The 14226-nt window shown below is 38.1% G+C and overlaps 1 protein-coding gene across 1 annotated transcript in view; it reads right to left on the bottom strand.

Annotated features, from left to right (window-relative positions):
- Positions 1 to 14226, bottom strand: part of LOC124804709 (nuclear pore complex protein Nup58-like) — a 129501-nt gene that overhangs the window by 84400 nt on the left and 30875 nt on the right. The window contains exon 3 of the mRNA XM_047264968.1: positions 5717 to 5801. Coding sequence (XP_047120924.1) covers positions 5717 to 5801 — 85 coding nt within the window. The remainder of the gene's footprint in view (positions 1 to 5716; positions 5802 to 14226) is intronic.

Genomic DNA, 14226 nt, shown 5'->3' with positions numbered 1-14226 from the left:
GGCTTGACAATGCCACTGCATTACACGGCCAGCGTGGGTACTTCATGGTCCAATATTGGCTCAATAGTACCCAGGGAACAGAACCATGAGAGAAGAAATGAAAACTCACCACAAGAGTCAATCTGCAGGAAGCAGAAAGGCCAAAACCTTATGTAGATGTGCACAGGGATAACTCAGAATGCAGCTGTCAACTCAACACTTGGCAACAATGCTCAACATGATGTGCGAGGTCCACGGTAGTTGAACTCAGCTTTATCACTGGTCTGCCTGAATCACTGCTGCCTGCAGTCCGCAGGTCTGCCCATACTACACTAGTGTCCAAAATTAAAGCAACAAACGGAAATTTTGCAAGGTTGTGTTTATTTTGTCACAAAACAGTACAAACAGATGATAGTAAAGTACAAACAATGTAAAGAAAACAAGAGTGTAAGCAACTGTAATATGCACCCATTCTTCCTACAGAGCTGCTTGTAAGTCTTGGAGAGTGGTTGGTGGATTCTGACATACCGTCTCCCTTGCATATTCCACACATACTCTATGGGATTTAAACAAGAAGAGCAATGCAGGAGTGCTCTATGAGGTAGAGCATTATCATCCATCAATACAAAGTCTGGGCCCACAGAACGTCACACCAACTGCACATCAGGTCTCAAGATTTTGTCACAATGCCTGACAGCAGTTAAACCTTGCCAGCTCACACATACAATTTCATGAAGAGGTGTTCAAGTGTTCAACATAATCCCTTCCTACACCAAAAGGGATCCTGCTCGATATCGATCTCTTTCCACAATGTTTGGGTCCCGAAATCATGTTCCACATTCCCTCCAGATGCAAATACGTCAACCATCCACTCTCCAGACAAAATCAGGACTCATCTTCGAAAAAAACATTGACCCACTGTTTGGCTGGCCAGGTGGCATGTTGACGACTCTACTCTAGGCAATCCCTTCTGTGACGACGCATCAGAGGTACACATACAGCAGGTCTCCGACAATAAAGGTCACCCTGCCGAAGTCTTCTGTACACTGGTTGCCTCAATACAACACGTCCAGTGGATGCTGCAAGGTCAGACCAGTTGCCATGCAGTACTAAAGTGGTATTATTGTGACCTTACAGCCAAATAACAGTCCTCTCTTTCTGATGTCACACGTGGTCAGCCCTGCCCTGGTCTTTGGATACAGTTTCGGTCTCTCTAAACTGTCGCCACATCTGAAAAATAATATAATTATTCACTTTAAGCCATCGGGCAACATCAGTTTGTGACTGTCCTGCTTCCATTCTTCCTATGGCCCTAAAACACACAGAGTCTTGTAAGCATCTTGTCTGTGCCATAAGGCACCATCTGTGACCGTGTACACAGCGACTGTTGATGTGGGACTACCCGGAAAACACTATACCATTTGCTAGGTGCCCTGACGTTACCACTGGCATGGTTGTCCGTTGACCGGAATGTTATCTTCCGTGCAGAACAAGATTTTGTAGACATACGTTGACAGTTTTTATGATTATATCGTGAATTAGACACAGGATGGGGAAATAGCAGCTTCCTGCTATAATTTTGGACACCAGTGTATGTGCCATGTGTGCCCTTCATGGCAGGTTTCTCCATTATTCTGCAGCACTAGTAACGCCAAGCCAGCTCTTCCATCTCTGTCGCAATGTCTGCTAGCAGAAATATTAAATTTATTATCATGGTATTTATAAGGAGGAAGTAATAAAATTACCTGAGATCCAAAAACACCACATGCTCATCTGGGAAAAAACATTATTTCATAAATAGTTTTCAGAGTAGCAGCACATAGCAGCATTTTGTCAACACAGCTACAAATTTCCACTCCTACAAGTGATATTAGCAGCTAGAAAATTAAAAATGTTGCCAAAGATTTGTTCTGTGCAATGAAACAGAAAAGGATACTCTGTTCATGTAACACTATGTTGGGTCATTCCATGTCAATTCAACCAATTTGAGAAAATATTCCAGCTGATAGTTTCAGATTTGGCTGAAATTCAGCACACCAATGCTACTGAGTGTGGAACACTCATGTACAAAATTTTAAGTTCCCCTGCCAATTAGTTCCAGATTTATGGCTTGTGAAAGAAGGTGGCGTGACCTGGAAATTGCAACCCGCATCAGGCAACCTATGTTCAGACCCAACTTAAGGTCTTAATAACTTTGGAACTATTCCACACAGTCCAGTGAAATTTTTACAACCCAGTAACATCCGCTTAGAGAACACACTCTATGAACCAAAACACCAACAACATATTTCTGAGGGAAAATAAAAAAGTCCAAAATGTGATTAAAAAAATGTAATACGTTAAAAGGTAAATATTGTAGGTGCCCTCTGTGCCAAATATAATTCACTCAAAAAGGGTATAAATATTTTTGTGGTAAGCTTAATGTGGCCTAAACACACACAGAACTCATCTTCCCCATATCAGTCACACAAACAGAGTTACATGCACATGAAAATACAAAAATTCGAAAAATTACCTGAAAAACATGGATTTTTTAAGTGTGGTAGCACAAAAAGGACAAGTGATATCCAAGCCAAATTTCAAACACTATATAAGTAGACCATAATATAATATGTGTCAAAATTTCAACTTGTTATTGCAAGGCATTTGTGTACAATAAAAGTTGACAGAGACATATTTGGTTACGTTTCTTTTAACACGATTTAGCAAGTAACAGTGATGATGCAGACAGCTTGTTTCAGATAAGGATGTAACAATTGTTGGGAACCATTAGGCAACAGAAAGTTAAACAAGGGTAGTTTTCAGGGACAGAATGAGTCATTGTTAGGAAGGATCAACAAAGGAAAGAAGCAACAATTACAGGTTACTCATGTTTCTAAGATTCTAGTTCAGACTGGTCAGTACTGTTGTGGTAAGTCAGTATGGAGGCAGAAGAGTGTACTAGTGGTGCTTTCGTTCAAACAAGTTGCAGTAATAGTAGAGCACAAGCATCTGAATGTCATAAAACAACATATGGAACAAAATGTGGCATTCGCTTTGTACTGTATGATCTGGATGAATCGGACCAAGATTTGTTGCTATGGAGATCCGGGATACACCCTGTGGGCACAAGAAGTACAGTTCCCGGAAACTTTAGTGTTTGTTATCATCATATGAAAGTGTTTCTGGATAAATATTCTTTCCTACAAAGAAGTTGTTTTGATCCATTTCAGATCCATAAGAAGACAGTGAAGTGTAGCCTCAGAGAAATTGATATAAAATCAACATTGAAAGTGAATCAGTGCATGGGACTTAACATGAAACCGGGACAAAAGTTATGTTCCAGGTGTGTTACACTGCTAAAAATGAAGAATATTCTGATAATTTACATGACAGTGACGAAGGGTATCAGCCACCTACAACCACAGCGGATGAGGAATTAAATACTTCAGTGACTGCTCTTGGTTTGTCTCCCACGTAGACACACAAAGTTGGGAAAAGAGACAGGTCCAGCTATGGTAGAAGAAAACTACAAGAAGCTCAAATGTAATTAAAACACAAAATAGCTGACACACTAATGGTGGAAGAGGAAGAACTATCTGCTCCAAATGAACAGAAATCATGCCAGAAATGCTCTGATTTGGACAAAATTGTGCACAATTTGAAAGAAAAATGTGCCATATCCACACGCCACAAAAAAGTAGCTATTCTTACCCTTGCACCTTCCAGATGGTCTACTGACTACACTGCAGAGGAATTCAATGTTTCTACATATATGGTAAAGCAAGCTAGGAAAGTAAAAGCAACCCAAGGAGTGCTTCCACAACTTCAGCAGGCTCAGGGTAAGCAATTGAGTTCAGAAATAAAGGTGCTAGTGTTGGAGTTTTATAAAAATAAAATCATTATGGTCTACTTATGCAGTGTGTAAAATTTGGCTTGGATACCACTTGTCCGTTTTGTGCTACCACACTTAGAAAATCCATGTTTTTCAGGTAATTTTTCGAATTTTTGTATTTTCGTGTGCATGTAACTCAGTTTTTGTGACTGATATGGGCAAGATGAGTTCTGTGTGTGTTTAGGCCACATTAAGCTTACCACAAAAATATTTATACCCTTTTTGAGTGAATTATATTTGGCATAGAGGGCACCTACAATATGTACCTTTTAATGTATTACATTTTTTTAATCACATTTTGGAATTTTTTATTTTCCCTCAGAAATATGTTGTTGGTGTTTTGATTCACAGAGTGTGTTCTCTAAGTGGATGTTACTAGGTTGTAAAAATTTCACTGGACTGTGTGGAATAGTTCCAATGTAATTAAGACCTGAAGTTGGGACTGAAGATAGATTGCCAGATGCGGGTTGCAATTTCCGGGTCCTGCCACCTTCTTTCACAAGTCATAATTCTGGAACTAATTGGCAGGGGAAACTAACACTTTGTACACAAGTGTTCCACACATGGTAGAATTAGTGTACTGAATTTCAGTCAAATCTGAGACTATGAGCTGGAGCCCCTGGTTGAACTGACTAGTTGTCAGAAATCCCATTAAAAGAGTGGAAAGATCAGCACATGAAATTATAGGTTATACATTGTAAGCCCCTATGAGTTATATATGAGCTTAGTGAACTAAAGCTGAGAGCGAAAAATGTGTTGTCACTCATGAAATATTAATTTGTTATTTATATTTGTTCCAACTCTTTCTTGGTGCCATGTCTGAACAAAATCCACTGCTGCTAACTTTCAGAATTAAGCGTAACTATCTTTCTCATGCCCTGCACCATGCAAAACCAAGAAAAAGAGTTTGCTGCAGTGCAACATTTCCAATGTGGATAGCAAACTGCATTGTTCTGTTCATTGGAGAGCAACAACAAACTTGCTCTGCACAATGTTGGTACATCAAAGGAAATGGTTTGTTTACTATATTTGCACCAAGTCGGAACAAGGTGGTCGTCTATCGACAGGAGGTGTGTAAATTAATTTGTATGCTATCTCAAAATGAGTTTTGAGTGGAATCATTAAAAGTAGGAAACATAACAGACCTGTATTGAGAATGGCCAGATTGTGGAATCTGAAACATTATGATTTAAAAAAAAAAAAAAAATAAATAAAATAAATAAATAAATAAATAAATAAATAAATTAAAAAAAATAAAATAAAAAAACTGATCCAGTGTTCCAGTATTCTGACAACACATGAAAAAATATAATCAAATTTTCCATCACCAGTGATAGTAAATCAGACATTATTTTTCCCATGTATCTTTCGACTTTTCAGTACTGGTGTCGCACACAGATGATGTTTCTATGTATTTTTCCACTCAGCTGATGATAAACAACTGCGAAAGCAACACTTCCAATTTTCAGAAATTCATTTTCCATTTTTACTGACCCATGTACTGGAACCATGTACTCTGGTCCATTCAGAGCAGTTCTGCCCCTTTTTCCCTGTAAATCTGTGTACCATGTTGTGTGGTGTGTCCAATGTAGGAGTAACTCTATACTGAATGTTAAAATTAGAAGTAATTTTATTTTCTTCAAGAAATGCAGGACATCTCACTGTATGGTAATGGCAATAATAAAAGTACAGGTATTACCACTACTTTTCTTGTATGTACTACATAAGGGTTTTAAGAGTTCTCATTGGAAATAAACATTTCTTATATTTCTTTAATGGAGTAACATGCAAATATTAATTAAAAAATCTGACATAACAAAAGCCATACATCAACCTTAGGTGAAAAAGAAAATGGTCACTCACTTGAAGCTGTCCACTGTTTGCAGTAGTTCATTAGGAACGGCAGTTTCCTTCACTGTTTTTGACTCTCCTCGATTGACTGAAGCACCTGTAACTCAATGTGATAAATTAATGAGAAAATTCTGAATAATAATAAATTTTCTTACACATTAGTGATAATCGAGTGCACAACTCCAAAATATAAAAGCATTTTCATTTAGTATGATGAACAACAACTTTTCTTTTCTGTCCTTTTTAACTGTACATTCACCATGAGAAATTTTGGTACCTGATGGATATCAAGTGTCTAATATTATATGAAGAATGCAATGTGTAATTCTTTTAGTAAATTAAACAACTCTTCTGTTGAAAAAGGTTGAATAATACAGCTTATTCAAACATAAAAATGTCAGGTTTATAACAGGCAACCATCTGACATTTTTCCACTGAATATCGTATCTGATTCCATTTCTTATTTGTAAAAGATTTGTGGAGACGACTGATGAATAGTCATTAAAATGTAGTTACAGTTATATTCTTGATGGAGTGAAAAGGGAGTGGATAAAATTCAGCACCAGCTTACAGACTACTTCCATGCAACAAACAGCTCACAGCAATTCATAGCTTATCAGTGGGTTTCAAAACTGATCTTGTGATTATGAGTTATTTGCTGCCAATTCATCCATTGTGCTGACTATGTATCCAAGCTAAAAGAGGTTTTTATAGCACCATAATTCTCTCTTTACTGACAAAACAATCAAGGGATGAAATTATGCCTCACATACCACAGTATTCTGAGCCTTTAGAACGAAAGGGACTCCCGTATTACATACAATTAAAAAGAGGCAGTGCAAGGAACAATCACATACAGAAAATGACACAAATGCTAGTTCTCAGATTAAGAGGTTTCTTCAATGAATGCAAAAGAGGTGAGAGAAGTGGGACACATGCTTGATTGTCACCCCCAACTGGGCCTCAGTTTACACTAACTGTCTCATATTTTGCACTTTGTCATAATCTGTCATTTCCTTTGATTCTTCTGCACTATATCATTTGCTGCTTCTCTGTTGTTCTTTTTACACTCATATAATTTGCCTGTTATCTTCTTACATCTGATTTATTAACTGCCCTTTATATCATATTTAATCTGTCATGTTCCTTTGATTCTTCTGCACTATATCATTTGCTGCTTCTCTGTTGTTCTTTTTACACTCATATAATTTGCCTGTTATCTTCTTACATCTGATTTATTAACTGCCCTTTATATCATATTTAATCTGTCATGTTTTCAAATTTCAAAAAAGTAATTACTGGATCCCCACTGTTTTTTATTCCACTTTTTACATAACATTACAATGACATTTTCAGTTGCTGCAAATAATGGTCCAAAATGTGATCACTGTCTGGTTTACACCCCAGAAGCTAAATGTCCAAATTTCTAGGGGATTTTAACTGATGGGTATCAGATTTCAAAATCTTGGCCAAATGTAATTGCAAAGGAACATCAAAATAACTACATGACACTGAACTTACTGAGATTGAAGCAAAAGTGATATGGGTGGTTCTACCTTCCTTAGACTGATGCTACAACATGCCTCTATTAGATTGAATTGAAAAGAAATATAACTACAGTATTTGAAGCTGTACCTGAGATGCCCATTCATGCCAAACGTCAAGGGTGTGGGATTACATCCATTGTATAATAATTCCATTACTGGTATATATCATCATTTTGCATAGTTCCAACGAAAAAAAGTTCTTGCTCAGAATACTCAAGACTGCTTAAATTGGCTGTAAAAACAAACATTATCAAAATTCAAAACTATCTGCCTCATTGGTAGCCTCCATTAAGCAACTGTTGTGTTATTTTCATTCTCAAAATCCTGATGACGTCGATATCCCCAAATATGGCAAAACTTTTAAACTATATGATCTACTTTTGTGTAAGATCTATTTTAAATTTTTCTATGTTCTTAAAATCCACCCTTGACAAAAATGATTTCTGCTCCTCTGTATTGGTACTGCTACACCGAAACTCTTATAGTTTATGTTTCTTTAACACAAATTTTAAAAGTTTTCCAATTAAAAAATAAATAAATAAATTGTAACTGGTTTCGTTGACAACAATGATCTTTAGATCATACCGCCAACGTAACTGGTACCTAAGACAACATATGGTGCTAACCACCATAGAATCATTACAATGAGTAAAATCTTTTTTTTTTTTTTTTCTTTTTTTTTTTGACAAGTTACTTACAGTAACATTTTGTGGTAAGTAATATTGTCTGCCTACCCCCATGAACCATGGACCTTGCCATTGGTGGGGAGGCTTGCGTGCCTCAGCGATACAGATGGCCGTAACGTAGGTGCACCCACAACAGAGGGGTATCTGTTGAGAGGCCAGACAAACATATGGTTCCTGAAGAGGGGCAGCAGCCTTTTCAGTAGTTGCAGGGGCAACAGTCTGGATGATTGACTGATCTGGCCTTGCAACACTAACCAAAACGGCCTTGCTGTGCTGGTACTGCAAACGGCTGAAAGCAAGGGGAAACTACAGCCGTAATTTTTCCTGAGGGCATGCAGCTTTACTGTATGGTTAAATGATGATGGTGTCCTCTTGGCTAAAATATTCGGAGGTAAAACAGTCCCCCATTCGGATTTCCGGGCGGGGACTACTCAAGAGGATGTCGTTATCAGGAGAAAGAAAACTGGCGTTCTATGGATCAGAGAGTGGAATGTCAGAGCCCTTAATCGGGCAGGTAGGCTAGAAAATTTAAAAAGGGAAATGGATAGGTTAAAGTTAGATATAGTGGGAATTAGTGAAGTTCGGTGGCAGGAGGAACAGGACTTTTGGTCAGGTGAATACAGGTTTATAAATATAAAATCAAATAGGGGTAATGCAGAAGTACGTTTAATAATAAATAAAAAAATAGGAGTGTGGGTAAGCTACTACCAACAGCATAGTGAACGCATTATTGTGGCCAAGATTGACACAAAGCCCATGCCAACTACAGCAGTACAAGTTTATATGACAACTAGCTCTGCAGATGATGAAGAAATTGATGAAATGTATGATGAGATACAAGAAATTATTCAGATAGTGAAGGGAGACAAAAATTTAATAGTCATGGGTGACTGGAATTCGAGAGTAGGAAAAGGAAGAGAAGGATGCATAGTGGGTGAATATGGATTGGGGGAGAGAAATGAAAGAGGAAGCCGTCTGGTAGAATTTTGCACAGAGCATAACTTAATCATAGCTAACACTTGGTTCAAGAGTCATAAAAGAAGGTTGTATACATGGAAGAATCCTGGAGATACTAGAAGGTATCAGATAGATTATATAATGGTAAGACAGAGATTTAGGAACCAGGTTTTAAATTGTAAGACATTTCCAGGGGCAGATGTGGACTCTGACCACAATCTATTGGTTATGAACTGTAGATTAAAACTGAAGAAACTACAAAAAAGGTGGGAAGTTAAGCAGATGGGACCTGGATGAACTGACTAAACCAGAGGTTGTACAGAGTTTCAGGGAGAGCATAAGGGAACAAATGACCGGAATGGGGGAAAGAAATACAGTAGAAGAAGAATGGGTAGCTCTGAGGGATGAAGTAGTGAAGGCAGCAGAGGATCAAGTAGGTAAAAAGACGAGGGCTAGTAGAAATCCTTCGGTAACAGAAGAAATATTGAATTTAATTGATGAAAGGAGAAAATATAAAAACACAGTAAATGAAGCAGGCAAAAGGGAATATAAACAGGAAGTGCAAAATGGCTAAGCAGGGATGGCTAGAGGACAAATGTAAGGATGTAGAGGCTTATCTCACTAGGGGTAAGATAGATACTGCCTACAGGAAAATTAAAGAGATCTTTGGAGAAGAGAGAGTCACTTGTATGAATATCAAGAGCTCAGATGGAAACCCAGTTCTAAGCAAAGAAGGGAAAGCAGAAAGGTGGAAGGAGTATATAGAGGGGCTATACAAGGGCGATGTACTTGAGGACAATATTATGGAAATGGAAGAGGATGTAGATGAAGATGAAATGGGTGATACGATACTGCGTGGAGAGATTGGCATAGCACTAAAAGATCTGAGTCAAAACAAGGCCCCGGGAGTAGACAACATTCCATTAGAACTACTGAGGGCCTTGGGAGAGCCAGTCCTGACAAAACTCCACCATCTGGTGAGCAAGATGTATGAGACAGGCGAAATACCCTTAGACTTCAAGAATAATATAATAATTCCAATCCCGAAGAAAGCAGGTGTTGACAGATGTGAAAATTACTGAACTATCAGTTTAATAAGTCACAGCTGCAAAATACTAACACGAATTCTTTACAGACAAATGGAAAAACTGGTAGAAGCCGACCTCGGCGAAGATCAGTTTGGATTCCGCAGAAATGTTGGAACGCGTGAGGCAATACTGACCCTATGACTTATCTTAGAAAATAGATTAAGGAAAGGCAAACCTACATTTCTAGCATTTGTAGACTTAGAGAAAGCTTTTGACAATGTTGACTGGAATACTCTCTTTCAAATTCTAAAGGTGGCAGGGGTAAAATACAGGGAGCGAAAGGCTATTTACAATTTGTACAGAAACCAGATGGCAGTTATAACAGTTGAGGGGCATGAAAGGGAAGCAGTGGTTGGGAAGGGAGTGAGACAGGGTTGTAGCCTTTCCCCGATGTTATTCAATCGGTATATTGAGCAAGCAGGAAAGGAAACAAAAGAAAAGTTCGGAGTAGTTATTAAAATCCATGGAGAAGAAATAAAAACGTTGAGGTTCGCTGATGACATTGTAATTCTGTCAGAGACAGCAAAGGACTTGGAAGAGCAGTTGAATGGAATGGACAGTGTCTTGAAAGGAGGATATAACATGATCAACAACAAAAGCAAAACGAGGATAATGGAATGTAGTCAAATTAAATCGAATGATGCTGAGGGAATTAGATTAGGAAATGAGACACTTAAAGTAGTAAAGGAGTTTTGCTATTTGGGGAGCAAAATAACTGATGATGGTCAAAGTAGAGAGGATATAAAATTTAGACTGGCAATGGCAAGGAAAGCTTTTCTGAAGAAGAGAAATTTGTTAACATCGAGTATAGATTTAAGTGTGAGGAAGTCGTTTCTGAAAGTATTTGTATGGAGTGTAGCCCTGTATGGAAGTGAAACATGGACGATAAATAGTTTGGACAAGAAGAGAATAGAAGCTTTCGAAATGTGGTGCTACAGAAGATTGCTGAAAATTAAATTGGTAGATCACATAACTAATGAGGAGGTATTGAATAGAATTGGGGAGAAGAGGAGTTTGTGGCACAACTTGACAAGAAGAAGGGACCGGTTGGTAGGACATGTTCTGAGGCATCAAGGGATCACAAATTTAGTATTGGAGGGCAGCGTGGAGGGTAAAAATCGTAGAGGGAGACCAAGTGATGAATACACTAAGCAGATTCAGAAGGATGTAGGTTGCAGTAAGTACTGGGAGATGAAGAAGTTTGCACAGGATACAGTAGCCTGAAGAGTTGCATCAAACCAGTGCCAGGACTGAAGACAACAACAACAATATTGTCTGAAGTCTCAGATACCAATTGGATCTACAGTGAATTCGTGACTTGAAAATGGTTGTTGGAAAATGCAAAACTAGTCATCACCTAGGTATCTTTGGATTGTACTGTAATCAAAACTATTAAAATTTATTATAAATGATACAGATCGTTCTGTCTTCTTCGCCTGATGATGACATGTTTTGCAAATTCTCTTTCTTTGTTATATCTTAATTCCTTATTCCTGACATCGTTAATCATTACTTTCTGATAAATTACGAATAGGTGAAGCTGTTAGCATCAGTGCAGTCTTGGTCCAACTGGGTGAAAATTTTGCCAGTTATTAGTGTCTATGAGATAAATACTTCAACCACTCCATTGTTTTAATTACCAGAGCTCACAGAGCACAAAAAGCAATAGGAGTCCATGTTTCTTATGCATCTAGTAAAATCAAATTACAAATTTCATTATGACTTTATAAACTAAACCTGAGTATACTGAAATAACTAGAAAATGAAGCAGTGGAGTAGGAATCATAGCCCTCTTCCCACCACTATTTAGTGACAAAATTTATTCAGTTTTCTGTATGTAACTAATATCAGGGTTATTTTGGAGAGGAAAGAAGGCAAGTGAAGGTAGGGATACGGCACTGAAGAAGGTTTTACTTTATGGACAAATAGGGGAAAATAGGAAGAAAACTTTCTGTTCCTTCTGTTTGCCCCCCCCCCCCCCCCCCACACACACACACACTTGCATGCATGCTGTGTATTAGTGGGAGAGACAATGCTGGGATTTACAGGTCATAAATGGAGCAAGTGTAAGTCTAATGTTGAGGATTGCATACCCAGGAAATCAGGGCACCTCTCTTACATCAGTGTTACACTGGCTTCCTCCTTTCCACTGTAATTCCACAAATTTGATGAGTCTGAGAATGGTGGCCTGGCGATCAGTCCCAACTTGTCGCTTCATTCTCTCTTACAGAAGCAGGCAGGTGTGTAGCCTAGTACGGATGCTGAGTGCACAATTTTGCTATTGTAATTTAACACTGACAGGACAAAATCACTAAACATCAGGATCAGGTGGTCTCTAATGAAGTTGTTTTTTGTCAGACTGGGGAGGGTTCAAGAAGAAAGCTAAGTGGTGCAATGTATACAACTGCAAACGCGATCCATTAGAGGAAGAGTGATGCCTGGAAAAGCTTGATGCTCTACTCCACCCTTTGGATGATAATCATAGAAAGTTTGTCCAATGAAAAGAAAATGGGTGCATTCTTGCACATGCCACCTCCACCATGAGAAAATATATACGCACTATTTCTGTATTCTTTTAGTCATGGCAACTTGGATTTAAGGGCTAATATCAAGCTTGTCATTAATATCTCTAACTTCTTCAAAAACTGCTGAAAATTTATTTCAATAATTAATCGCCATTTCCAGAATACATTTCCTCTCTAGTGCCCTGTTTCCTTGCATTGTCGTTAAAGACTCAGTAATGTGCCGAAAATGTGTTTATATCATGTAATTGTTAGATATTCTCCGAACAGAGATTGTTAAAATTATAGCCCCGATTTTATGACTAACGTATTCTGTTCCTTTGTATGTTGTTATAAGAAAAACTAAATGTTTACAAATTACACTGAAAAGACCCTTGTTTCAAAGTTTTAAATTACATATTTTGAGATGTAGTACATATTTCATGCTATACTACATAACTTTGCACATTTTAATATTATTGCAGAATTATGAGGGATGATCGGAAAGTAACATACAGTGATTTTTTCCTTCCCTGGGAGGGGGGATTTCCTTTCTTGTTCTCAGACACTTCACATCTTGCCATTAAAGCTGAAAACATGGTTTTCGATTGATGGTGCTTTAACCACTGATGGTGAAATAGTCCTTTGCCAAACTTGGATAAACGTATAGGATGTATGCAGACATTTCAAATAAAACAACATTTATGAAGCAATCTTACATATTAAGAATAAACAATGGATTTCTTCAAAGAAACAGATCCTACTTACACAGTTGCCGGGAAAACATACATCACCTAATAGCAAATTTTACAAAGAATTGTGTTTGCACTGGTTGCAGGGACAAACTTCAGATACATTAATTTAATCATTTCTTACAGAAATACTACTTCAACTTCAATATTCCCGATGAATTCACTGTCAGGAAGAATTACCTGGATTCTTGCAATGTTGACATATTTTAAAAAATCAGGGCTTACCTAGTCAAATCACCTATATGGATTTCTGCAGATGAAACAACAGATGCCATAGGCCATTCCACGGCTAACTTCATTGTGAGCAAGTCTGACTCCGAGACTGCTTAATTTACTGTAAGTCTTTGGAGGCAACAGATAGTTCAACAATTGCTGAATTCATTAACAATAAACTTACGGTATTATGGTCTGATGGCATAAAAGAAGAGAGGGTCCTACTGATGCACACTGAACCAGCTCCATACATGTTGAAAGCGGAGAAATTGCTTAATGTGTTTTATCCAAACTTTGTGCAAGCTACGTGTATGACTTATGCATTGCAACAAGTGGCAGAGACAGACATCAGTTTCCTGATATTCCACTGAAATCAGAAATAAAGAAGGTTTTCTTTAAATGTCATTATTGTTTACATCGCTACAAACAGCTACTGCCTGATGTAGTACCTCTACATCTGGAGCCAATGATAACAAGGTGACAACAGGGACTGCAGCTGTTATTTTCTACAGTAAACACTTTCAAGCTGCGAAGTCAGTGACAGAGATCTTTTCTTCTCATCCTGCAGGGTATCTGTGAGTGAATCCATGTCAGCATTCAACAATTCTAAAGCACTCAGTTGAGTTTCATTATTTGCAAGTCACATCAGCTGGCTTCATGACAGTATCAAGAAATTGGAGACTTCAATTATGCCTCCCCAAGAGACTGCGGGAATACTGGAAGGCGCAGTTCTGAAGGTCAATGTCCAACCAGGTGAAATGGGTGGTGCAGATTCCAG

The sequence above is a fragment of the Schistocerca piceifrons genome, chromosome 7, assembly GCF_021461385.2.
Source record: "Schistocerca piceifrons isolate TAMUIC-IGC-003096 chromosome 7, iqSchPice1.1, whole genome shotgun sequence".
Lineage (NCBI taxonomy): Eukaryota > Metazoa > Arthropoda > Insecta > Orthoptera > Acrididae > Schistocerca > Schistocerca piceifrons.
The sequence above is the reverse complement of the archived record's forward strand: the minus strand, read 5'-3'. Positions and strand labels throughout refer to the sequence as shown.